General features: G+C 45.2%; 1 protein-coding gene, 33 non-coding genes and 3 pseudogenes across 34 annotated transcripts; all 37 read right to left on the bottom strand.

Moving 5' to 3' along the window:
- Positions 1–19: 19 nt before the first annotated feature.
- LOC117126880 lies at positions 20–2,195 on the bottom strand. The gene is made up of 4 exons (XM_033276102.1): positions 1,988–2,195; positions 1,649–1,749; positions 615–1,487; positions 20–490 (listed from the first exon to the last, which is right to left on the bottom strand). Exons 1-4 carry the CDS (start codon positions 2,193–2,195, stop codon positions 20–22), a joined length of 1,653 nt encoding a protein of 550 aa, XP_033131993.1.
- Positions 2,196–2,821: 626 nt separating this feature from the next.
- On the bottom strand, positions 2,822–2,939 carry LOC117129213. The gene has a single exon (XR_004452852.1). It is a non-coding gene; the product is annotated as a 5S ribosomal RNA (ribosomal RNA).
- A 378-nt stretch (positions 2,940–3,317) lies between these two features.
- On the bottom strand, positions 3,318–3,436 carry LOC117129217. The gene has a single exon (XR_004452857.1). It is a non-coding gene; the product is annotated as a 5S ribosomal RNA (ribosomal RNA).
- Positions 3,437–3,815: 379 nt separating this feature from the next.
- On the bottom strand, positions 3,816–3,934 carry LOC117129214. The gene has a single exon (XR_004452853.1). It is a non-coding gene; the product is annotated as a 5S ribosomal RNA (ribosomal RNA).
- Positions 3,935–4,311: 377 nt separating this feature from the next.
- On the bottom strand, positions 4,312–4,430 carry LOC117129206. Its single transcript, XR_004452844.1, has one exon. It is a non-coding gene; the product is annotated as a 5S ribosomal RNA (ribosomal RNA).
- Positions 4,431–4,630: 200 nt separating this feature from the next.
- On the bottom strand, positions 4,631–4,749 carry LOC117129207. The gene has a single exon (XR_004452845.1). It is a non-coding gene; the product is annotated as a 5S ribosomal RNA (ribosomal RNA).
- A 378-nt stretch (positions 4,750–5,127) lies between these two features.
- Positions 5,128–5,246, bottom strand: LOC117129216. The gene has a single exon (XR_004452855.1). It is a non-coding gene; the product is annotated as a 5S ribosomal RNA (ribosomal RNA).
- A 379-nt stretch (positions 5,247–5,625) lies between these two features.
- On the bottom strand, positions 5,626–5,744 carry LOC117129230. The gene has a single exon (XR_004452875.1). It is a non-coding gene; the product is annotated as a 5S ribosomal RNA (ribosomal RNA).
- A 378-nt stretch (positions 5,745–6,122) lies between these two features.
- LOC117129229 lies at positions 6,123–6,241 on the bottom strand. The gene has a single exon (XR_004452873.1). It is a non-coding gene; the product is annotated as a 5S ribosomal RNA (ribosomal RNA).
- Positions 6,242–6,617: 376 nt separating this feature from the next.
- LOC117129151 lies at positions 6,618–6,736 on the bottom strand. Its single transcript, XR_004452773.1, has one exon. It is a non-coding gene; the product is annotated as a 5S ribosomal RNA (ribosomal RNA).
- Positions 6,737–6,936: 200 nt separating this feature from the next.
- On the bottom strand, positions 6,937–7,055 carry LOC117129249. The gene has a single exon (XR_004452894.1). It is a non-coding gene; the product is annotated as a 5S ribosomal RNA (ribosomal RNA).
- A 379-nt stretch (positions 7,056–7,434) lies between these two features.
- Positions 7,435–7,553, bottom strand: LOC117129228. Its single transcript, XR_004452872.1, has one exon. It is a non-coding gene; the product is annotated as a 5S ribosomal RNA (ribosomal RNA).
- Positions 7,554–7,932: 379 nt separating this feature from the next.
- Positions 7,933–8,051, bottom strand: LOC117129227. Its single transcript, XR_004452871.1, has one exon. It is a non-coding gene; the product is annotated as a 5S ribosomal RNA (ribosomal RNA).
- A 377-nt stretch (positions 8,052–8,428) lies between these two features.
- On the bottom strand, positions 8,429–8,547 carry LOC117129136. Its single transcript, XR_004452739.1, has one exon. It is a non-coding gene; the product is annotated as a 5S ribosomal RNA (ribosomal RNA).
- A 200-nt stretch (positions 8,548–8,747) lies between these two features.
- LOC117129233 lies at positions 8,748–8,866 on the bottom strand. Its single transcript, XR_004452878.1, has one exon. It is a non-coding gene; the product is annotated as a 5S ribosomal RNA (ribosomal RNA).
- Positions 8,867–9,243: 377 nt separating this feature from the next.
- Positions 9,244–9,362, bottom strand: LOC117129211. The gene has a single exon (XR_004452850.1). It is a non-coding gene; the product is annotated as a 5S ribosomal RNA (ribosomal RNA).
- A 378-nt stretch (positions 9,363–9,740) lies between these two features.
- On the bottom strand, positions 9,741–9,859 carry LOC117129226. Its single transcript, XR_004452870.1, has one exon. It is a non-coding gene; the product is annotated as a 5S ribosomal RNA (ribosomal RNA).
- Positions 9,860–10,236: 377 nt separating this feature from the next.
- On the bottom strand, positions 10,237–10,355 carry LOC117129052. The gene has a single exon (XR_004452626.1). It is a non-coding gene; the product is annotated as a 5S ribosomal RNA (ribosomal RNA).
- A 200-nt stretch (positions 10,356–10,555) lies between these two features.
- Positions 10,556–10,674, bottom strand: LOC117129026. The gene has a single exon (XR_004452585.1). It is a non-coding gene; the product is annotated as a 5S ribosomal RNA (ribosomal RNA).
- Positions 10,675–11,052: 378 nt separating this feature from the next.
- On the bottom strand, positions 11,053–11,171 carry LOC117129123. The gene has a single exon (XR_004452706.1). It is a non-coding gene; the product is annotated as a 5S ribosomal RNA (ribosomal RNA).
- A 378-nt stretch (positions 11,172–11,549) lies between these two features.
- On the bottom strand, positions 11,550–11,668 carry LOC117129224. The gene has a single exon (XR_004452869.1). It is a non-coding gene; the product is annotated as a 5S ribosomal RNA (ribosomal RNA).
- A 200-nt stretch (positions 11,669–11,868) lies between these two features.
- LOC117129221 lies at positions 11,869–11,987 on the bottom strand. The gene has a single exon (XR_004452866.1). It is a non-coding gene; the product is annotated as a 5S ribosomal RNA (ribosomal RNA).
- Positions 11,988–12,364: 377 nt separating this feature from the next.
- On the bottom strand, positions 12,365–12,483 carry LOC117129107. Its single transcript, XR_004452685.1, has one exon. It is a non-coding gene; the product is annotated as a 5S ribosomal RNA (ribosomal RNA).
- Positions 12,484–12,863: 380 nt separating this feature from the next.
- On the bottom strand, positions 12,864–12,982 carry LOC117129223. The gene has a single exon (XR_004452868.1). It is a non-coding gene; the product is annotated as a 5S ribosomal RNA (ribosomal RNA).
- Positions 12,983–13,360: 378 nt separating this feature from the next.
- LOC117129222 lies at positions 13,361–13,479 on the bottom strand. Its single transcript, XR_004452867.1, has one exon. It is a non-coding gene; the product is annotated as a 5S ribosomal RNA (ribosomal RNA).
- Positions 13,480–13,678: 199 nt separating this feature from the next.
- On the bottom strand, positions 13,679–13,797 carry LOC117129203. Its single transcript, XR_004452841.1, has one exon. It is a non-coding gene; the product is annotated as a 5S ribosomal RNA (ribosomal RNA).
- Positions 13,798–14,172: 375 nt separating this feature from the next.
- On the bottom strand, positions 14,173–14,291 carry LOC117129082. The gene has a single exon (XR_004452652.1). It is a non-coding gene; the product is annotated as a 5S ribosomal RNA (ribosomal RNA).
- A 379-nt stretch (positions 14,292–14,670) lies between these two features.
- On the bottom strand, positions 14,671–14,789 carry LOC117129220. The gene has a single exon (XR_004452865.1). It is a non-coding gene; the product is annotated as a 5S ribosomal RNA (ribosomal RNA).
- A 377-nt stretch (positions 14,790–15,166) lies between these two features.
- Positions 15,167–15,285, bottom strand: LOC117129167. Its single transcript, XR_004452786.1, has one exon. It is a non-coding gene; the product is annotated as a 5S ribosomal RNA (ribosomal RNA).
- Positions 15,286–15,485: 200 nt separating this feature from the next.
- On the bottom strand, positions 15,486–15,604 carry LOC117129035. The gene has a single exon (XR_004452608.1). It is a non-coding gene; the product is annotated as a 5S ribosomal RNA (ribosomal RNA).
- Positions 15,605–15,981: 377 nt separating this feature from the next.
- On the bottom strand, positions 15,982–16,100 carry LOC117129069. The gene has a single exon (XR_004452639.1). It is a non-coding gene; the product is annotated as a 5S ribosomal RNA (ribosomal RNA).
- Positions 16,101–16,477: 377 nt separating this feature from the next.
- On the bottom strand, positions 16,478–16,594 carry LOC117129232 (annotated as a pseudogene).
- A 376-nt stretch (positions 16,595–16,970) lies between these two features.
- On the bottom strand, positions 16,971–17,084 carry LOC117129235 (annotated as a pseudogene).
- Positions 17,085–17,283: 199 nt separating this feature from the next.
- On the bottom strand, positions 17,284–17,403 carry LOC117129208. Its single transcript, XR_004452848.1, has one exon. It is a non-coding gene; the product is annotated as a 5S ribosomal RNA (ribosomal RNA).
- A 370-nt stretch (positions 17,404–17,773) lies between these two features.
- LOC117129234 lies at positions 17,774–17,888 on the bottom strand (annotated as a pseudogene).
- A 378-nt stretch (positions 17,889–18,266) lies between these two features.
- LOC117129231 lies at positions 18,267–18,386 on the bottom strand. The gene has a single exon (XR_004452876.1). It is a non-coding gene; the product is annotated as a 5S ribosomal RNA (ribosomal RNA).
- Positions 18,387–18,767: 381 nt separating this feature from the next.
- LOC117129215 lies at positions 18,768–18,885 on the bottom strand. Its single transcript, XR_004452854.1, has one exon. It is a non-coding gene; the product is annotated as a 5S ribosomal RNA (ribosomal RNA).
- Positions 18,886–19,052: the final 167 nt, after the last annotated feature.

Below are 19,052 nucleotides of genomic sequence, written 5' to 3'. Positions count from 1 at the left end.
AAATCCCTACAACACTTGCTTACATCGGACAAGTTTTCGCATTATGACCACTCTGTCTACATCGAGAACATGTGTGCTCTTTCCTAGGACGTTTGTTTGATAGTGCAACTTCTAAAGCAGATTTCATCCTATTTTTCTTCGGTCTGCCTGGTGGTTGACGTACAGTCGGGGGCAAGCAGCGTTGGTTAGCCACGAGTTCTGGAACAGGTTGCGCTGAATCAACCGGCATGACCGATTCAGCGTATGCGCTAACCAAATAATTGCTGGTATAGTAAGGACTGCACATGGATATACGAGAAACATTCCTGTACTCCGCCGCTGCGATTGCGTGTACACATGGTAATTTCTCGAGTTCGAAACGGCGACATGTGCACTTTCGCTCTACCAAATTAACAACATGCAAATACTCGCCGGAAGATCCATATTTAACTTCAGTGTGATGATCATCAATCCTCTGTACCGCCAAATCTCTGGCGGCAGTTACACGCCCCTATTAAAAAATATATAATTAATGTGAAACGACTGACTTAGTACATCTTAAGGGCTGACTTAAGAGCTGTAAAGACTGACTTATGAATTTAAAGGCTGACTAATTTTTTTAAAGGCTTACTTACAAGTAGTAGTTTCTCCACACCACGAGTAAGCGTGGTTCGCTGCGATCTGGCATCCTCTCTTCGTTCAGCAAACCATCTGGTCATCATAACTCGTATCGATTCTAATATCCGAACAATGTTAAGACCTCTAGCATTCGACAATGCTCTGTTCATTGATTCCGCTATGTTCGTAGTCATCAAATTGTACCTCTCGCCCGGGAAATGAACAGGCGTCCACAGTCGGACATCAGCCCTTTGGAGGTAGCCGTGGAGTGCTGGATTAATCGCTTCAATCTCCTCGAAAATCTGAGTAAAGTCAGACATCCTAAAACATCTCGCCGCTTTCTTCACCAGACGAAATGCATCTTTTCCTTTGTACTGTCCCAGTATATTCTTATATAGATGGTACGTGCAAATTCCACGAGAAGCAAGCGGATACACATTTGTAATTGCTTTCCCAATCGAGTTATGCCTATCAGAGATTATCGCAAGACCCTCGTCGTCAGGAATCAAAAGTTTTAGTTGCGTAAAAAACCAATGCCAGGAATCATCATTTTCAGTGTCAACCACTGCGAAGGCTATTGGAAAAATCTGAAAGTTACCATCCTGAGCTAGTGCTGTGAGAAGCGTCCCTTTGTATCTACCATTAAGAAACGTACCGTCGACAACCACAACTTTGTGCATGAAAGGAAACCCATTTACGCTCGCACCAAACGCAAGAAACACATACATGAATTTTCCATTCTCATCGATTTGAAGACGCGCAACTGTACTCGGATTTTCCTTTATTATCATGTATAAGTAAGAATGCAAGCGTTCAAACCCACTCTCAGGTGTTCCCTGAACGATTTCCCTTGCAAATTTCAGCGTCCGGTAAGATTTCCAATATTTCATCTGTTCACATGAAAAACGATACACATAACTCAGCCACATCATACAATTAAGTCAGTCACAACGTAAAACTAATTCAACACTATTTTAATATAACTCGGCCGCATTGTGTAAATATATTAGCCGCTACGAAACACATAATTCAGTTACACCAAAGTAATTACCTTTACACCAAACTGCTTAGTGATAGCTATTCCAACACTCGTAGGGCGAACGGCCGGACCAACGTCGCCGAGAAAGTTCTTGTACAACTCTCCTAAAATATCTGGTGTTGCATTTCGACATCGATTAGAACGCTCAGTTGTAGAACATGTATGATTCGATTCGTAAATACAAACATAGAAGGCCGGGGATTCCCCTTTGGTAGAAGCACGAACCCTCCAGATACATCCATCAACCCAACACTTAACAATGAATAATGTTCGGGTTGATATGTCTACATCATAATCAAATCGATCCTTCACTGTTAAGAAGTTTCAGTCGTCTCTCCAAATCGGCTTTACTCTCGTATCGTTGCCCTAACGGAAGATTTAACGACGACATCTCCAACCTTAGAAGAACCTCCTCACTCTCTTTAGACCCGCTCATCGAGAAGTTCTGATATATCTTCTTGGGAGGTATCGTTGGTGACTCTTCGTCTTCTAAAGGAGACTCACCGTATGAGCTGAAGTTATCATCTTCAGATGAAGCACCGTCCGAGTCGTCGAACATATCAAATCGGCTATCAAATTCATCGTCTTCTTCGTTTTCTTTGCCTGTTTCATCTTCTCCGCCTACGTTCTGATTTTCTCCTTCCACAATACTAGAGCAATCAATCTCATTGTCCTCTTCTTCCTTCTCCGAACTGCAACCATCGTAACTCCCACTGTAATTATCGGTTTTAATTATAAAACTTATGAATAAGTAACTAATATCTAATAGATTTTTAATATGTATGAAAATATTAAAACTTATATGTTGTAAACATAAATGTTGTAGATTCTTTTTGACCCACGGGATGATCCCTTTCACACAGGACTGTTATTTACTTTTAAGTTTATTGTTTTCGTAGAATGTTTTATTTGTTTTAAGTTTATTGTTTGATGATTGTTTCTGCAAAAACACCTTGAGAATCCGCTTTCGATCTTTTTTACGTGCCATAACTTTCCGCAGCCCGTTTGAGGGTCAAAACGGCTGAATTTGAGCCCGAAAAATTGCGCCCCCTGTTAACCGCCCATTATGGTTTCTGGGGCTTTCCGAAATGGTGCTATGGGCGACGTAGTTCCTCACGGTTCAAAAGTTATGAGGTTTCCAAGTTTAGACTCGTTTTAGGGTAAAAAAAAATTAAAAAATAAAAAGGGGTGCAACACGAGGACTTCCCGGAGGTCACCCATCCTAGTACTACTCTCGCCCAAGCGCGCTTAACTGCAGAGTTCTGATGGGATCCGGTGCGTTAGTGCTGGTATGATCGCACCCGTCAGTACATCACTCTCGTTTCTATATATCCTTTTCCCGGCCAATCCAAGTGTAAGGCCGTGGGGCCCACATGATTTTCTTGCCGTTTTGTTTCGAGCGAAAAAGTGCATCGAGGTTAACGGCGTTAAGAAAGCATTAAAAACACATTGAGAATCCGCTTTCGATCTTTTTTACGTGCCATAAATTTCCGCAGCCCGTTTGAGGGTCAAAACGGCTGAATTTGAGCCCGAAAAATTGCGCCCCCTATTCACCGCCGATTATGGTTTCTGGGGCTTTCCGAAATTGTGCTATGGGCGACGTAGTTCCTCATGGTTCAAAAGTTATGAGGTTTTCAAGTTTAGACTTGTTTTAGGCTAAAAAAAAATTAAAAAATAAAAAGGGGTTCAACACGAGGACTTCCCGGGAGGTCACCCATCCTAGAACTACTCTCGCCCAAGCACGCTTCACTGCGGAGTTCTGATGGGATCCGGTGCAATAGTGCTGGTATGATCACACCCGTCAATACATCACTCTCGTTTCTATATATCCTTTTCCCGGCCAATCCAAGTGTAAGTCCGTGGGGCCCACATGATTTTCTTGCCGTTTTGTTTCGAGCGAAAAAGTGCATCGAGGTTAACGGCGTTAAGAAAGCATCAAAAACACCTTGAGAATCTGCTTTCGATCTTTTTTACGTGCCATAACTTTCTGCAGCCCGTTTGAGGGTCAAAACGGCTGAATTCGAGCCCGAAAAATTGTGCCCCTTATTCACCGCCGATTATGGTTTCTTGGGCTTTCCGAAATGGTGCTATGGGCGACGTAGTTCCTCACGGTTCAAAAGTTATGAGGTTTCCAAGTTTAAACTCGTTTTAGGGTAAAAAAAATATTAAAAAATAAAAAGGGGTGCAACACGAGGACTTCCCGGGAGGTCACCCATCCTAGTACTACTCTCGCCCAAGCACGATTAGCTGTAGAGTTCTGATGGGATCCGGTGCATTAGTGCTGGTTTGATCACACCCGTCAGTACATCACTCTCGTTTCTATATATCCTTTTCGCGGCCAATCCAAGTGTAAGACCGTGGGGCATACATGATTTTCTTGCCGTTTTGTTTCGAGCGAAAAAGTGCATCGAGGTTAACAACGTTAAGAAAGCATCAAAAACACCTTGAGAATCAGCTTTCGATCTTTTTTACGTGCCATAGCTTTCCGCAGCCCGTTTGAGGGTCACAACGTCTGAATTTGAGCCCGAAAAATTGCGCCCCCTATTCATCGCCGATTATGGTTTCTGGGGCTTTCCGAAATGGTGCTATGGGCGACGTAGTTCCTCACGGTTCAAAAGTTATGAGGTTTTCAAGTTTAGACTCGTTTTAGGCTAAAAAAAATTAAAAAATAAAAAGGGGTGCAACACGGGGACTTCCCGGGAGGTCACCCATCCTAGTACTACTCTCGCCCAAGCACGCTTAACTGCGGAGTTTTGATGGGATCCCGTGCATTAGTGCTGGTATGATCGCACCCGTCAGTACATCACTCTCGTTTCTATATATCCTTTTCGCGGCCAATCCAAGTGTAAGACCGTGGGGCGCACATGATTTTCTTGCCGTTTTGTTTCGAGCGAAAAAGTGCATCGAGGTTAAAGGCGTTAAGAAAGCATCAAAAACACCTTGAGAATCCGCTTTCGATCTTTTTTAGGGTAAAAAAAAATTAAAAAATAAAAAGGGGTGCAACACGAGGACTTCGCGGGAGGTCACCCATCCTAGTACTACTCTCGCCCAAGCACCCTTAACTGCGGAGTTTTGATGGGATCCGGTGCATTAGTGCCGGTATGATCACACCCGTTAGTACATCACTCTCGTTTCTATATATCCTTTTCCCGGCCAATCCAAGTGTAAGGCCGTGGGGCCCACATGATTTTCTTGCCGTTGTGTTTCGAGCGAAAAAGTGCATCGAGGTTAACGGCGTTAAGAAAGCATTAAAAACACATTGAGAATCCGCTTTCGATCTTTTTTGCATGCTATAACTTTCCGCAGCCCGTTTGAGGGTCAAAACGGCTGAATTTGAGCCCGAAAAATTGCGCCCCCTACTCACCGCCCATTATGGTTTCTGGGGCTTTCCAAAATGGTGCTATGGGCGACGTAGTTCCTCACGGTTCAAAAGTTATGAGGTTTCCAAGTTTAAACTCGTTTTAGGGTAAAAAAAAATTAAAAAATAAAAAGGGGTGCAACACGAGGACTTCCCGGGATGTCACCCATCCTAGTACTACTCTCGCCCAAGCACGATTAACTGCAGAGTTCTGATGGGATCCGGTGCAATAGTGCTGGTATGATCACACCCGTCAATACATCACTCTCGTTTCTATATATCCTTTTCCCGGCCAATCCAAGTGTAAGTCCGTGGGGCCCACATGATTTTCTTGCCGTTTTGTTTCGAGCGAAAAAGTGCATCGAGGTTAACGGCGTTAAGAAAGCATCAAAAACACCTTGAGAATCTGCTTTCGATCTTTTTTACGTGCCATAACTTTCCGCAGCCCGTTTGAGGGTCAAAACGGCTGAATTCGAGCCCGAAAAATTGTGCCCCTTATTCTCCGCCGATTATGGTTTCTTGGGCTTTCCGAAATGGTGCTATGGGCGACGTAGTTCCTCACGGTTCAAAAGTTATGAGGTTTCCAAGTTTAAACTCGTTTTAGGGTAAAAAAAATATTAAAAAATAAAAAGGGGTGCAACACGAGGACTTCCCGGGAGGTCACCCATCCTAGTACTACTCTCGCCCAAGCACGATTAGCTGTACAGTTCTGATGGGATCCGGTGCATTAGTGCTGGTTTGATCACACCCGTCAGTACATCACTCTCGTTTCTATATATCCTTTTCCCGGCCAATCCAAGTGTAAGTCCGTGGGGCCCACATGATTTTCTTGCCGTTTTGTTTCGAGCGAAAAAGTGCATCGAGGTTAACGGCGTTAAGAAAGCATCAAAAACACCTTGAGAATCTGCTTTCGATCTTTTTTACGTGCCATAACTTTCCGCAGCCCGTTTGAGGGTCAAAACGGCTGAATTCGAGCCCGAAAAATTGTGCCCCTTATTCACCGCCGATTATGGTTTCTTGGGCTTTCCGAAATGGTGCTATGGGCGACGTAGTTCCTCACGGTTCAAAAGTTATGAGGTTTCCAAGTTTAAACTCGTTTTAGGGTAAAAAAATATTAAAAAATAAAAAGGGGTGCAACACGAGGACTTCCCGGGAGGTCACCCATCCTAGTACTACTCTCGCCCAAGCACGATTAGCTGTACAGTTCTGATGGGATCCGGTGCATTAGTGCTGGTTTGATCACACCCGTCAGTACATCACTCTCGTTTCTATATATCCTTTTCGCGGCCAATCCAAGTGTAAGACCGTGGGGCACACATGATTTTCTTGCCGTTTTGTTTCGAGCGAAAAAGTGCATCGAGGTTAACAACGTTAAGAAAGCATCAAAAACACCTTGAGAATCAGCTTTCGATCTTTTTTACGTGCCATAGCTTTCCGCAGCCCGTTTGAGTGTCAAAACGTCTGAATTTGAGCCCGAAAAATTGCGCCCCCTATTCACCGCCGATTATGGTTTCTGGGGCTTTCCGAAATGGTGCTATGGGCGACGTAGTTCCTCACGGTTCAAAAGTTATGAGGTTTTCAAGTTTAGACTCGTTTTAGGCTAAAAAAATTAAAAAATAAAAAGGGGTGCAACACGAGGACTTCCCGGGAGGTCACCCATCCTAGTACTACTCTCGCCCAAGCACGCTTAACTGCGGAGTTTTGATGGGATCCCGTGCATTAGTGCTGGTATGATCGCACCCGTCAGTACATCACTCTCGTTTCTATATATCCTTTTCGCGGCCAATCCAAGTGTAAGACCGTGGGGCGCACATGATTTTCTTGCCGTTTTGTTTCGAGCGAAAAAGTGCATCGAGGTTAACGGCGTTAAGAAAGCATCAAAAACACCTTGAGAATCCGCTTTCGATCTTTTTTAGGGTAAAAAAAAATTAAAAAATAAAAAGGGGTGCAACACGAGGACTTCGCGGGAGGTCACCCATCCTAGTACTACTCTCGCCCAAGCACCCTTAACTGCGGAGTTCTGATGGGATCCGGTGCATTAGTGCCGGTATGATCACACCCGTTAGCACATCACTCTCGTTTCTATATATCCTTTTCCCGGCCAATCCAAGTGTAAGGCCGTGGGGCCCACATGATTTTCTTGCCGTTGTGTTTCGAGCGAAAAAGTGCATCGAGGTTAACGGCGTTAAGAAAGCATCAAAAACACCTTGAGAATCTGCTTTCGATCTTTTTTACGTGCCATAACTTTCCGCAGCCCGTTTGAGGGTCAAAACGGCTGAATTCGAGCCCGAAAAATTGTGCCCCTTATTCTCCGCCGATTATGGTTTCTTGGGCTTTCCGAAATGGTGCTATGGGCGACGTAGTTCCTCACGGTTCAAAAGTTATGAGGTTTCCAAGTTTAAACTCGTTTTAGGGTAAAAAAAATATTAAAAAATAAAAAGGGGTGCAACACGAGGACTTCCCGGGAGGTCACCCATCCTAGTACTACTCTCGCCCAAGCACGATTAGCTGTACAGTTCTGATGGGATCCGGTGCATTAGTGCTGGTTTGATCACACCCGTCAGTACATCACTCTCGTTTCTATATATCCTTTTCCCGGCCAATCCAAGTGTAAGTCCGTGGGGCCCACATGATTTTCTTGCCGTTTTGTTTCGAGCGAAAAAGTGCATCGAGGTTAACGGCGTTAAGAAAGCATCAAAAACACCTTGAGAATCTGCTTTCGATCTTTTTTACGTGCCATAACTTTCCGCAGCCCGTTTGAGGGTCAAAACGGCTGAATTCGAGCCCGAAAAATTGTGCCCCTTATTCACCGCCGATTATGGTTTCTTGGGCTTTCCGAAATGGTGCTATGGGCGACGTAGTTCCTCACGGTTCAAAAGTTATGAGGTTTCCAAGTTTAAACTCGTTTTAGGGTAAAAAAAATATTAAAAAATAAAAAGGGGTGCAACACGAGGACTTCCCGGGAGGTCACCCATCCTAGTACTACTCTCGCCCAAGCACGATTAGCTGTACAGTTCTGATGGGATCCGGTGCATTAGTGCTGGTTTGATCACACCCGTCAGTACATCACTCTCGTTTCTATATATCCTTTTCGCGGCCAATCCAAGTGTAAGACCGTGGGGCACACATGATTTTCTTGCCGTTTTGTTTCGAGCGAAAAAGTGCATCGAGGTTAACAACGTTAAGAAAGCATCAAAAACACCTTGAGAATCAGCTTTCGATCTTTTTTACGTGCCATAGCTTTCCGCAGCCCGTTTGAGTGTCAAAACGTCTGAATTTGAGCCCGAAAAATTGCGCCCCCTATTCACCGCCGATTATGGTTTCTGGGGCTTTCCGAAATGGTGCTATGGGCGACGTAGTTCCTCACGGTTCAAAAGTTATGAGGTTTTCAAGTTTAGACTCGTTTTAGGCTAAAAAAAATTAAAAAATAAAAAGGGGTGCAACACGAGGACTTCCCGGGAGGTCACCCATCCTAGTACTACTCTCGCCCAAGCACGCTTAACTGCGGAGTTTTGATGGGATCCCGTGCATTAGTGCTGGTATGATCGCACCCGTCAGTACATCACTCTCGTTTCTATATATCCTTTTCGCGGCCAATCCAAGTGTAAGACCGTGGGGCGCACATGATTTTCTTGCCGTTTTGTTTCGAGCGAAAAAGTGCATCGAGGTTAACGGCGTTAAGAAAGCATCAAAAACACCTTGAGAATCCGCTTTCGATCTTTTTTAGGGTAAAAAAAAATTAAAAAATAAAAAGGGGTGCAACACGAGGACTTCGCGGGAGGTCACCCATCCTAGTACTACTCTCGCCCAAGCACCCTTAACTGCGGAGTTCTGATGGGATCCGGTGCATTAGTGCCGGTATGATCACACCCGTTAGCACATCACTCTCGTTTCTATATATCCTTTTCCCGGCCAATCCAAGTGTAAGGCCGTGGGGCCCACATGATTTTCTTGCCGTTGTGTTTCGAGCGAAAAAGTGCATCGAGGTTAACGGCGTTAAGAAAGCATTAAAAACACATTGAGAATCCGCTTTCGATCTTTTTTGCATGCTATAACTTTCCGCAGCCCGTTTGAGGGTCAAAACGGCTGAATTTGAGCCCGAAAAATTGCGCCCCCTACTCACCGCCCATTATGGTTTCTGGGGCTTTCCAAAATGGTGCTATGGGCGACGTAGTTCCTCACGGTTCAAAAGTTATGAGGTTTCCAAGTTTAAACTCGTTTTAGGGTAAAAAAAATTAAAAAATAAAAAGGGGTGCAACACGAGGACTTTCCGGGAGGTCACCCATCCTAGTACTACTCTCGCCCAAGCACGATTAACTGCAGAGTTCTGATGGGATCCGGTGCATTAGTGCTGGTTTGATCGCACCCGTCAGTACATCACTCTCGTTTCTATATATCCTTTTTGCTGCCAATCCAAGTGTAAGACCGTGGGGCGCACATGATTTTCTTGCCGTTTTGTTTCGAGCGAAAAAGTGCATCGAGGTTAACGGCGTTAAGAAAGCATCAAAAACACCTTGAGAATCCGCTTTCGATCTTTTTTACGTGCCATAACTTTCCGCAGCCCGTTTGAGGGTCAAAACGGCTGAATTCGAGCCCGAAAAATTGTGCCCCTTATTCACCGCCCATTATGGTTTCTGGGGCTTTCCGAAATGGTGCTATGGGCGACGTAGTTCCTCACCGTTCAAAAGTTATGAGGTTACCAAGTTTAAACTCGTTTTAGGGTAAAAAAAAATTAAAAAATAAAAAGGGGTGCAACACGAGGACTTCCCGGGAGGTCACCCATCCTAGTACTACTCTCGCCCAAGCACGAATAACTGTAGAGTTCTGATGGGATCCGGTGCATTAGTGCTGGTTTGATCGCACCCGTCAGTACATCACTCTCGTTTCTATATATCCTTTTCGCGGCCAATCCAAGTGTAAGACCGTGGGGCGCACATGATTTTCTTGCCGTTTTGTTTCGAGCGAAAAAGTGCATCGAGGTTAACAACGTTAAGAAAGCATCAAAAACACCTTGAGAATCAGCTTTCGATCTTTTTTACGTGCCATAGCTTTCCGCAGCCCGTTTGAGGGTCAAAACGTCTGAATTTGAGCCCGAAAAATTGCGCCCCCTATTCACCGCCGATTATGGTTTCTGGGGCTTTCCGAAATGGTGCTATGGGCGACGTAGTTCCTCACGGTTCAAAAGTTATGAGGTTTTCAAGTTTAGACTCGTTTTAGGCTAAAAAAAATTAAAAAATAAAAAGGGGTGCAACACGAGGACTTCCCGGGAGGTCACCCATCCTAGTACTACTCTCGCCCAAGCACGCTTAACTGCAGAGTTCTGATGGGATCCAGTGCATTAGTGCTGGAATGATCGCACCCGTCAGTACATCAATCTCGTTTCTATATAACCTTTTCGCGGCCAATCCAAGTGTAAGACCGTGGGGCGCACATGATTTTCTTGCCGTTTTGTTTCGAGCGAAAAAGTGCATCGAGGTTAACGGCGTTAAGAAAGCATCACAAACACCTTGAGAATCCGCTTTCGATCTTTTTTAGGGTAAAAAAAAATTAAAAAATAAAAAGGGGTGCAACACGAGGACTTCCCGGGAGGTCACCCATCCTAGTACTACTCTCGCCCAAGCACCCTTAACTGCGGAGTTCTGATGGGATCCGGTGCATTAGTGCTGGTATGATCACACCCGTCAGTACATCACTCTCGTTTCTATATATCCTTTTCCCGGCCAATCCAAGTGTAAGGCCGTGGGGCCCACATGATTTTCTTGCCGTTTTGTTTCGAGCGAAAAAGTGCATCGAGGTTAACGGCGTTAAGAAAGCATCAAAAACACCTTGAGAATCCGCTTTCGATCTTTTTTACGTGCCATAGCTTTCCGCAGCCCGTTTGAGGGTCAAAACGGCTGAATTTGAGCCTGAAAAATTGCGCCCCCTATTCACCGCCGATTATGGTTTCTGGGGCTTTCCGAAATAGTGCTACGGGCGACGTAGTTCCTCACGGTTCAAAAGTTATGAGGTTTCCAAGTTTAAACTCGTTTTAGGGTAAAAAAAAATTAAAAAATAAAAAGGGGTGCAACACGAGGACTTCCCGGGAGGTCACCCATCCTAGTACTACTCTCGCCCAAGCACGATTAACTGCAGAGTTCTGATGGGATCCGGTGCATTAGTGCTGGTTTGATCGCACCCGTCAGTACATCACTCTCGTTTCTATATATCCTTTTCGCGGCCAATCCAAGTGTAAGACCGTGGGGCGCACATGATTTTCTTGCCGTTTTGTTTCGAGCGAAAAAGTGCATCGAGGTTAACGGCGTTAAGAAAGCATCAAAAACACCTTGAGAATCCGCTTTCGATCTTTTTTACGTGCCATAACTTTCCGCAGCCCGTTTGAGGGTCAAAACGGCTGAATTCGAGCCCGAAAAATTGTGCCCCTTATTCACCGCCCATTATGGTTTCTGGGGCTTTCCGAAATGGTGCTATGGGCGACGTAGTTCCTCACCGTTCAAAAGTTATGAGGTTACCAAGTTTAAACTCGTTTTAGGGTAAAAAAAAATTAAAAAATAAAAAGGGGTGCAACACGAGGACTTCCCGGGAGGTCACCCATCCTAGTACTACTCTCGCCCAAGCACGAATAACTGTAGAGTTCTGATGGGATCCGGTGCATTAGTGCTGGTTTGATCGCACCCGTCAGTACATCACTCTCGTTTCTATATATCCTTTTCGCGGCCAATCCAAGTGTAAGACCGTGGGGCGCACATGATTTTCTTGCCGTTTTGTTTCGAGCGAAAAAGTGCATCGAGGTTAACGGCGTTAAGAAAGCATCAAAAACACCTTGAGAATCCGCTTTCGATCTTTTTTAGGGTAAAAAAAAATTAAAAAATAAAAAGGGGTGCAACACGAGGACTTCGCGGGAGGTCACCCATCCTAGTACTACTCTCGCCCAAGCACCCTTAACTGCGGAGTTCTGATGGGATCCGGTGCATTAGTGCCGGTATGATCACACCCGTTAGTACATCACTCTCGTTTCTATATATCCTTTTCCCGGCCAATCCAAGTGTAAGGCCGTGGGGCCCACATGATTTTCTTGCCGTTGTGTTTCGAGCGAAAAAGTGCATCGAGGTTAACGGCGTTAAGAAAGCATTAAAAACACATTGAGAATCCGCTTTCGATCTTTTTTGCATGCTATAACTTTCCGCAGCCCGTTTGAGGGTCAAAACGGCTGAATTTGAGCCCGAAAAATTGCGCCCCCTACTCACCGCCCATTATGGTTTCTGGGGCTTTCCAAAATGGTGCTATGGGCGACGTAGTTCCTCACGGTTCAAAAGTTATGAGGTTTCCAAGTTTAAACTCGTTTTAGGGTAAAAAAAATTAAAAAATAAAAAGGGGTGCAACACGAGGACTTCCCGGGAGGTCACCCATCCTAGTACTACTCTCGCCCAAGCACGATTAACTGCAGAGTTCTGATGGGATCCGGTGCATTAGTGCTGGTTTGATCGCACCCGTCAGTACATCACTCTCGTTTCTATATATCCTTTTTGCTGCCAATCCAAGTGTAAGACCGTGGGGCGCACATGATTTTCTTGCCGTTTTGTTTCGAGCGAAAAAGTGCATCGAGGTTAACGGCGTTAAGAAAGCATCAAAAACACCTTGAGAATCCGCTTTCGATCTTTTTTTACGTGCCATAACTTTCCGCAGCCCGTTTGAGGGTCAAAACGGCTGAATTCGAGCCCGAAAAATTGTGCCCCTTATTCACCGCCCATTATGGTTTCTGGGGCTTTCCGAAATGGTGCTATGGGCGACGTAGTTCCTCACCGTTCAAAAGTTATGAGGTTACCAAGTTTAAACTCGTTTTAGGGTAAAAAAAAAATTAAAAAATAAAAAGGGGTGCAACACGAGGACTTCCCGGGAGGTCACCCATCCTAGTACTACTCTCGCCCAAGCACGAATAACTGTAGAGTTCTGATGGGATCCGGTGCATTAGTGCTGGTTTGATCGCACCCGTCAGTACATCACTCTCGTTTCTATATATCCTTTTTGCTGCCAATCCAAGTGTAAGACCGTGGGGCGCACATGATTTTCTTGCCGTTTTGTTTCGAGCGAAAAAGTGCATCGAGGTTAACGGCGTTAAGAAAGCATCAAAAACACCTTGAGAATCCGCTTTCGATCTTTTTTACGTGCCATAACTTTCCGCAGCCCGTTTGAGGGTCAAAACGGCTGAATTCGAGCCCGAAAAATTGTGCCCCTTATTCACCGCCCATTATGGTTTCTGGGGCTTTCCGAAATGGTGCTATGGGCGACGTAGTTCCTCACCGTTCAAAAGTTATGAGGTTACCAAGTTTAAACTCGTTTTAGGGTAAAAAAAAATTAAAAAATAAAAAGGGGTGCAACACGAGGACTTCCCGGGAGGTCACCCATCCTAGTACTACTCTCGCCCAAGCACGAATAACTGTAGAGTTCTGATGGGATCCGGTGCATTAGTGCTGGTTTGATCGCACCCGTCAGTACATCACTCTCGTTTCTATATATCCTTTTCGCGGCCAATCCAAGTGTAAGACCGTGGGGCGCACATGATTTTCTTGCCGTTTTGTTTCGAGCGAAAAAGTGCATCGAGGTTAACGGCGTTAAGAAAGCATCAAAAACACCTTGAGAATCCGCTTTCGATCTTTTTAGGGTAAAAAAAAATTAAAAAATAAAAAGGGGTGCAACACGAGGACTTCGCGGGAGGTCACCCATCCTAGTACTACTCTCGCCCAAGCACCCTTAACTGCGGAGTTCTGATGGGATCCGGTGCATTAGTGCCGGTATGATCACACCCGTTAGTACATCACTCTCGTTTCTATATATCCTTTTCCCGGCCAATCCAAGTGTAAGGCCGTGGGCCCACATGATTTTCTTGCCGTTGTGTTTCGAGCGAAAAAGTGCATCGAGGTTAACGGCGTTAAGAAAGCATTAAAAACACATTGAGAATCCGCTTTCGATCTTTTTTGCATGCTATAACTTTCCGCAGCCCGTTTGAGGGTCAAAACGGCTGAATTTGAGCCCGAAAAATTGCGCCCCCTACTCACCGCCCATTATGGTTTCTGGGCTTTCCAAAATGGTGCTATGGGCGACGTAGTTCCTCACGGTTCAAAAGTTATGAGGTTTCCAAGTTTAAACTCGTTTTAGGGTAAAAAAAATTAAAAAATAAAAAGGGGTGCAACACGAGGACTTCCCGGGAGGTCACCCATCCTAGTACTACTCTCGCCCAAGCACGATTAACTGCAGAGTTCTGATGGGATCCGGTGCATTAGTGCTGGTTTGATCGCACCCGTCAGTACATCACTCTCGTTTCTATATATCCTTTTTGCTGCCAATCCAAGTGTAAGACCGTGGGGCGCACATGATTTTCTTGCCGTTTTGTTTCGAGCGAAAAAGTCCATCGAGGTTAACGGCGTTAAGAAAGCATCAAAAACACCTTGAGAATCCGCTTTCGATCTTTTTTACGTGCCATAACTTTCCGCAGCCCGTTTGAGGGTCAAAACGGCTGAATTCGAGCCCGAAAAATTGTGCCCCTTATTCACCGCCCATTATGGTTTCTGGGGCTTTCCGAAATGGTGCTATGGGCGACGTAGTTCCTCACCGTTCAAAAGTTATGAGGTTACCAAGTTTAAACTCGTTTTAGGGTAAAAAAAAAATTAAAAAATAAAAAGGGGTGCAACACGAGGACTTCCCGGGAGGTCACCCATCCTAGTACTACTCTCGCCCAAGCACGAATAACTGTAGAGTTCTGATGGGATCCGGTGCATTAGTGCTGGTTTGATCGCACCCGTCAGTACATCACTCTCGTTTCTATATATCCTTTTCGCGGCCAATCCAAGTGTAAGACCGTGGGGCGCACATGATTTTCTTGCCGTTTTGTTTCGAGCGAAAAAGTGCATCGAGGTTAACAACGTTAAGAAAGCATCAAAAACACCTTGAGAATCAGCTTTCGATCTTTTTTACGTGCCATAGCTTTCCGCAGCCCGTTTGAGGGTCAAAACGTCTGAATTTGAGCCCGAAAAATTGCGCCCCTATTCACCGCCGATTATGGTTTCTGGGGCTTTCCGAAATGGTGCTATGGGCGACGTAGTTCCTCACGGTTCAAAAGTTATGAGGTTTTCAAGTTTAGACTCGTTTTAGGCTAAAAAAAAAATTAAAAAATAAAAAGGGTGCAACACGAGGACTTCCCGGGAGGTCACCCATCCTAGTACTACTCTCGCCCAAGCACGCTTAACTGCGGAGTTTTGATGGGATCCCGTGCATTAGTGCTGGTATGATCGCACCCGTCAGTACATCACTCTCGTTTCTATATATCCTTTTCGCGGCCAATCCAAGTGTAAGACCGTGGGGCGCACATGATTTTCTTGCCGTTTTGTTTCGAGCAAAAAAGTGCATCGAGGTTAACGGCGTTAAGAAAGCATCAAAAACACCTTGAGAATCCGCTTTCGATTTTTTTTAGGGTAAAATAAAATTAAAAAATAAAATGGGGTGCAACACGAGGACTTCCCGAGAGGTCACCCATCCTAGTACTACTCTCGCCCAAGCACCCTTAACTGCGGAGTTCTGATGGGATCCGGTGCATTAGTGCCGGTATAATCACACCCGTTAGTACATCACTCTCGTTTCTATATATCCTTTTCCCGGCCAATCCAAGTGTAAGGCCGTGGGGCCCACATGATTTTCTTGCCGTTGTGTTTCGAGCGAAAAAGTGCATCGAGGTTAACGGCGTTAAGAAAGTATTAAAAACACATTGAGAATCCGCTTTCGATCTTTTTTACGTGCCATAACTTTCCGCAGCCCGTTTGAGGGTCAAAACGGCTGAATTTGAGCCCGAAAAATTGCGCCCCCTACTCACCGCCCATTATGGTTTCTGGGGCTTTCCGAAATGGTGCTATGGGCGACGTAGTTCCTCACGGTTCAAAAGTTATGAGGTTTCCAAGTTTAAACTCGTTTTAGGGTAAAAAAAATTAAAAAATAAAAAGGGGTGCAACACGAGGACTTCCCGGGAGGTCACCCATCCTAGTACTACTCTCGCCCAAGCACGATTAACTGCAGAGTTCTGATGGGATCCGGTGCATTAGTGCTGGTTTGATCGCACCCGTCAGTACATCACTCTCGTTTCTATATCCTTTTTGCTGCCAATCCAAGTGTAAGACCGTGGGGCGCACATGATTTTCTTGCCGTTTTGTTTCGAGCGAAAAAGTGCATCGAGGTTAACGGCGTTAAGAAAGCATCAAAAACACCTTGAGAATCCGCTTTCGATCTTTTTTACGTGCCATAACTTTCCGCAGCCCGTTTGAGGGTCAAAACGGCTGAATTCGAGCCCGAAAAATTGTGCCCCTTATTCACCGCCCATTATGGTTTCTGGGGCTTTCCGAAATGGTGCTATGGGCGACGTAGTTCCTCACCGTTCAAAAGTTATGAGGTTACCAAGTTTAAAACTCGTTTTAGGGTAAAAAAAAAATTAAAAAATAAAAGGGGTGCAACACGAGGACTTCCCGGGAGGTCACCCATCCTAGTACTACTCTCGCCCAAGCACGTAAACTGTAGAGTTCTGATGGGATCGGTGCATTAGTGCTGGTTTGATCGCACCCGTCAGTACATCACTCTCGTTTCTATATATCCTTTTCGCGGCCAATCCAAGTGTAAGGACCGTGGGGCGCACATGATTTTCTTGCCGTTTTGTTTCGAGCGAAAAAGTGCATCGAGGTTAACAACGTTAAGAAAGCATCAAAACACCTTGAGAATCACCTTTCGATCTTTTTTACGTGCCATAGCTTTCCGCAGCCCGTTTGAGGGTCAAAACGTCTGAATTTGAGCCCGAAAAATTGCGCCCCCTATTCACCGCCGATTATGGTTTCTGGGGCTTTCCGAATGGTGCTATGGGCGACGTAGTTCCTCACGGTTCAAAAGTTATGAGGTTTTCAAGTTTAGACTCGTTTTAGGCTAAAAAAAATTAAAAAATAAAAAGGGGTGCAACACGAGGACCCCGGGAGGTCACCCATCCTAGTACTACTCGCCCAAGCACGCTTAACTGCGGAGTTTGATGGGATCCCGTGCATTAGTGCTGGTATGATCGCACCCGTCAGTACATCACTCTCGTTTCTATATATCCTTTTCGCGGCCAATCCAAGTGTAAGACCGTGGGGCGCACATGATTTTCTTGCCGTTTTGTTTCGAGCAAAAAAGTGCATCGAGGTTAACGGCGTTAAGAAAGCATCAAAAACACCTTGAGAATCCGCTTTCGATCTTTTTTAGGGTAAAAAAAAATTAAAAATAAAAAGGGGTGCAACACGAGGACTTCGCGGGAGGGTCACCCATCCTAGTACTACTCTCGCCCAAGCACCCTTAACTGCGGAGTTCTGATGGGATCCGGTGCATTAGTGCCGGTATGATCACACCCGTTAGTACATCACTCTCGTTTCTATATATCCTTTTCCCGGCCAATCCAAGTGTAAGGCCGTGGGCCCACATGATTTTCTTGCCGTGTTGTTTCGAGCGAAAAGTGCATCGAGGTTAACGGCGTTAAGAAAAGCATTAAAAACACATTGAGAATCCGCTTTCGATCTTTTTGCATGCTATAACTTTCCGCAGCCCGTTTGAGGGTCAAAACGGCTGAATTTGAGCCCGAAAAATTGCGCCCCCTACTCACCGCCCATTATGGTTTCTGGGGCTTTCAAAATGGTGCTATGGGCGACGTAGTTCCTCACGGTTCAAAAGTTATGAGTTTCCAAGTTTAACTCGTTTTAGGGTAAAAAAATTAAAAAATAAAAGGGGTGCACCGAGGACTTCCCGGGAGGTCACCATCCTAGTACTACTCTCGCCCAAGCACGATTAACTGCAGAGTTCTGATGGGATCCGGTGCATTAGTGCTGGTTGATCGCACCCGTCAGTACATCACTCTCGTTTCTATATATCCTTTTTGCTGCCAGCCATCCAAGTGTAAGACCGTGGGGCGCACATGATTTTCTTGCCGTTTTGTTTCGAGCGAAAAAGTGCATCGAGGTTAACGGCGTTAAGAAAGCATCAAAAACACCTTGAGAATCCGCTTTCGATCTTTTTTACGTGCCATAACTTTCCGCAGCCCGTTTGAGGGTCAAAACGGCTGAATTCGAGCCCGAAAAATTGTGCCCCTTATTCACCGCCCATTATGGTTTCTGGGCTTTCCGAAATGGTGCTATGGGCGACGTAGTTCCTCACGTTCAAAGTTATGAGGTTACCAAGTTTAAACTCGTTTTAGGGTAAAAAAAAATTAAAAAATAAAAAGGGGTGCAACACGAGGACTTCCCGGGAGGTCACCCATCCTAGTACTACTCTCGCCCAAGCACGAATAAACTGTAGAGTTCTGATGGGATCCGGTGCATTAGTGCTGGTTTGATCGCACCCGTCAGTACATCACTCTCGTTTCTATATATCCTTTTCGCGGCCAATCCAAGTGTAAGACCGTGGGGCGCACATGATTTTCTTGCCGTTTTGTTTCGAGCGAAAAGTGCATCGAGGTTAAAAACGTTAAGAAAGCATCAAAAACACCTTGAGAATCAACTTTCGATCTTTTTTTACGTGCCAAAGCTTTCCGCAGCCCGTTTGAGGGTCAAAACGTCTGAATTTGAGCCCGAAAAATTGCGCCCCCTATTCACCCGCCGATTATGGTTTCTGGGGCTTTCCGAAATGGTGCTATGGGCGACGTAGTTCCTCACGGTTCAAAAGTTATGAGTTTTTTCAAGTTTAGACTCGTTTTAGGCTAAAAAAAAAATTAAAAAATAAAAAGGGGTGCAACACGAGGACTTCCGGGAGGTCACCCATCCTAGTACTACTCTCGCCCAAGCACGCTTAACTGCGGAGTTTTGATGGGATCCCGTGCATTAGTGCTGGTATGATCGCACCCGTCAGTACATCACCTCTCGTTTCTATATATCCTTTTCGCGGCCAATCCAAGTGTAAGACCGTGGGGCGCACATGATTTTCTTGCCGTTTTTGTTTCGAGCAAAAAAGTGCATCGAGGTTAACGGCGTTAAGAAAGCATCAAAAACACCTTGAGAATCCGCTTTCGAT

This window comes from Brassica rapa, chromosome A01 (genome assembly GCF_000309985.2).
Source record: "Brassica rapa cultivar Chiifu-401-42 chromosome A01, CAAS_Brap_v3.01, whole genome shotgun sequence".
Taxonomy (NCBI): domain Eukaryota; kingdom Viridiplantae; phylum Streptophyta; class Magnoliopsida; order Brassicales; family Brassicaceae; genus Brassica; species Brassica rapa.
Note: the sequence above shows the minus strand (reverse complement) of the source record. Positions and strands in the feature narration are given on the sequence as shown.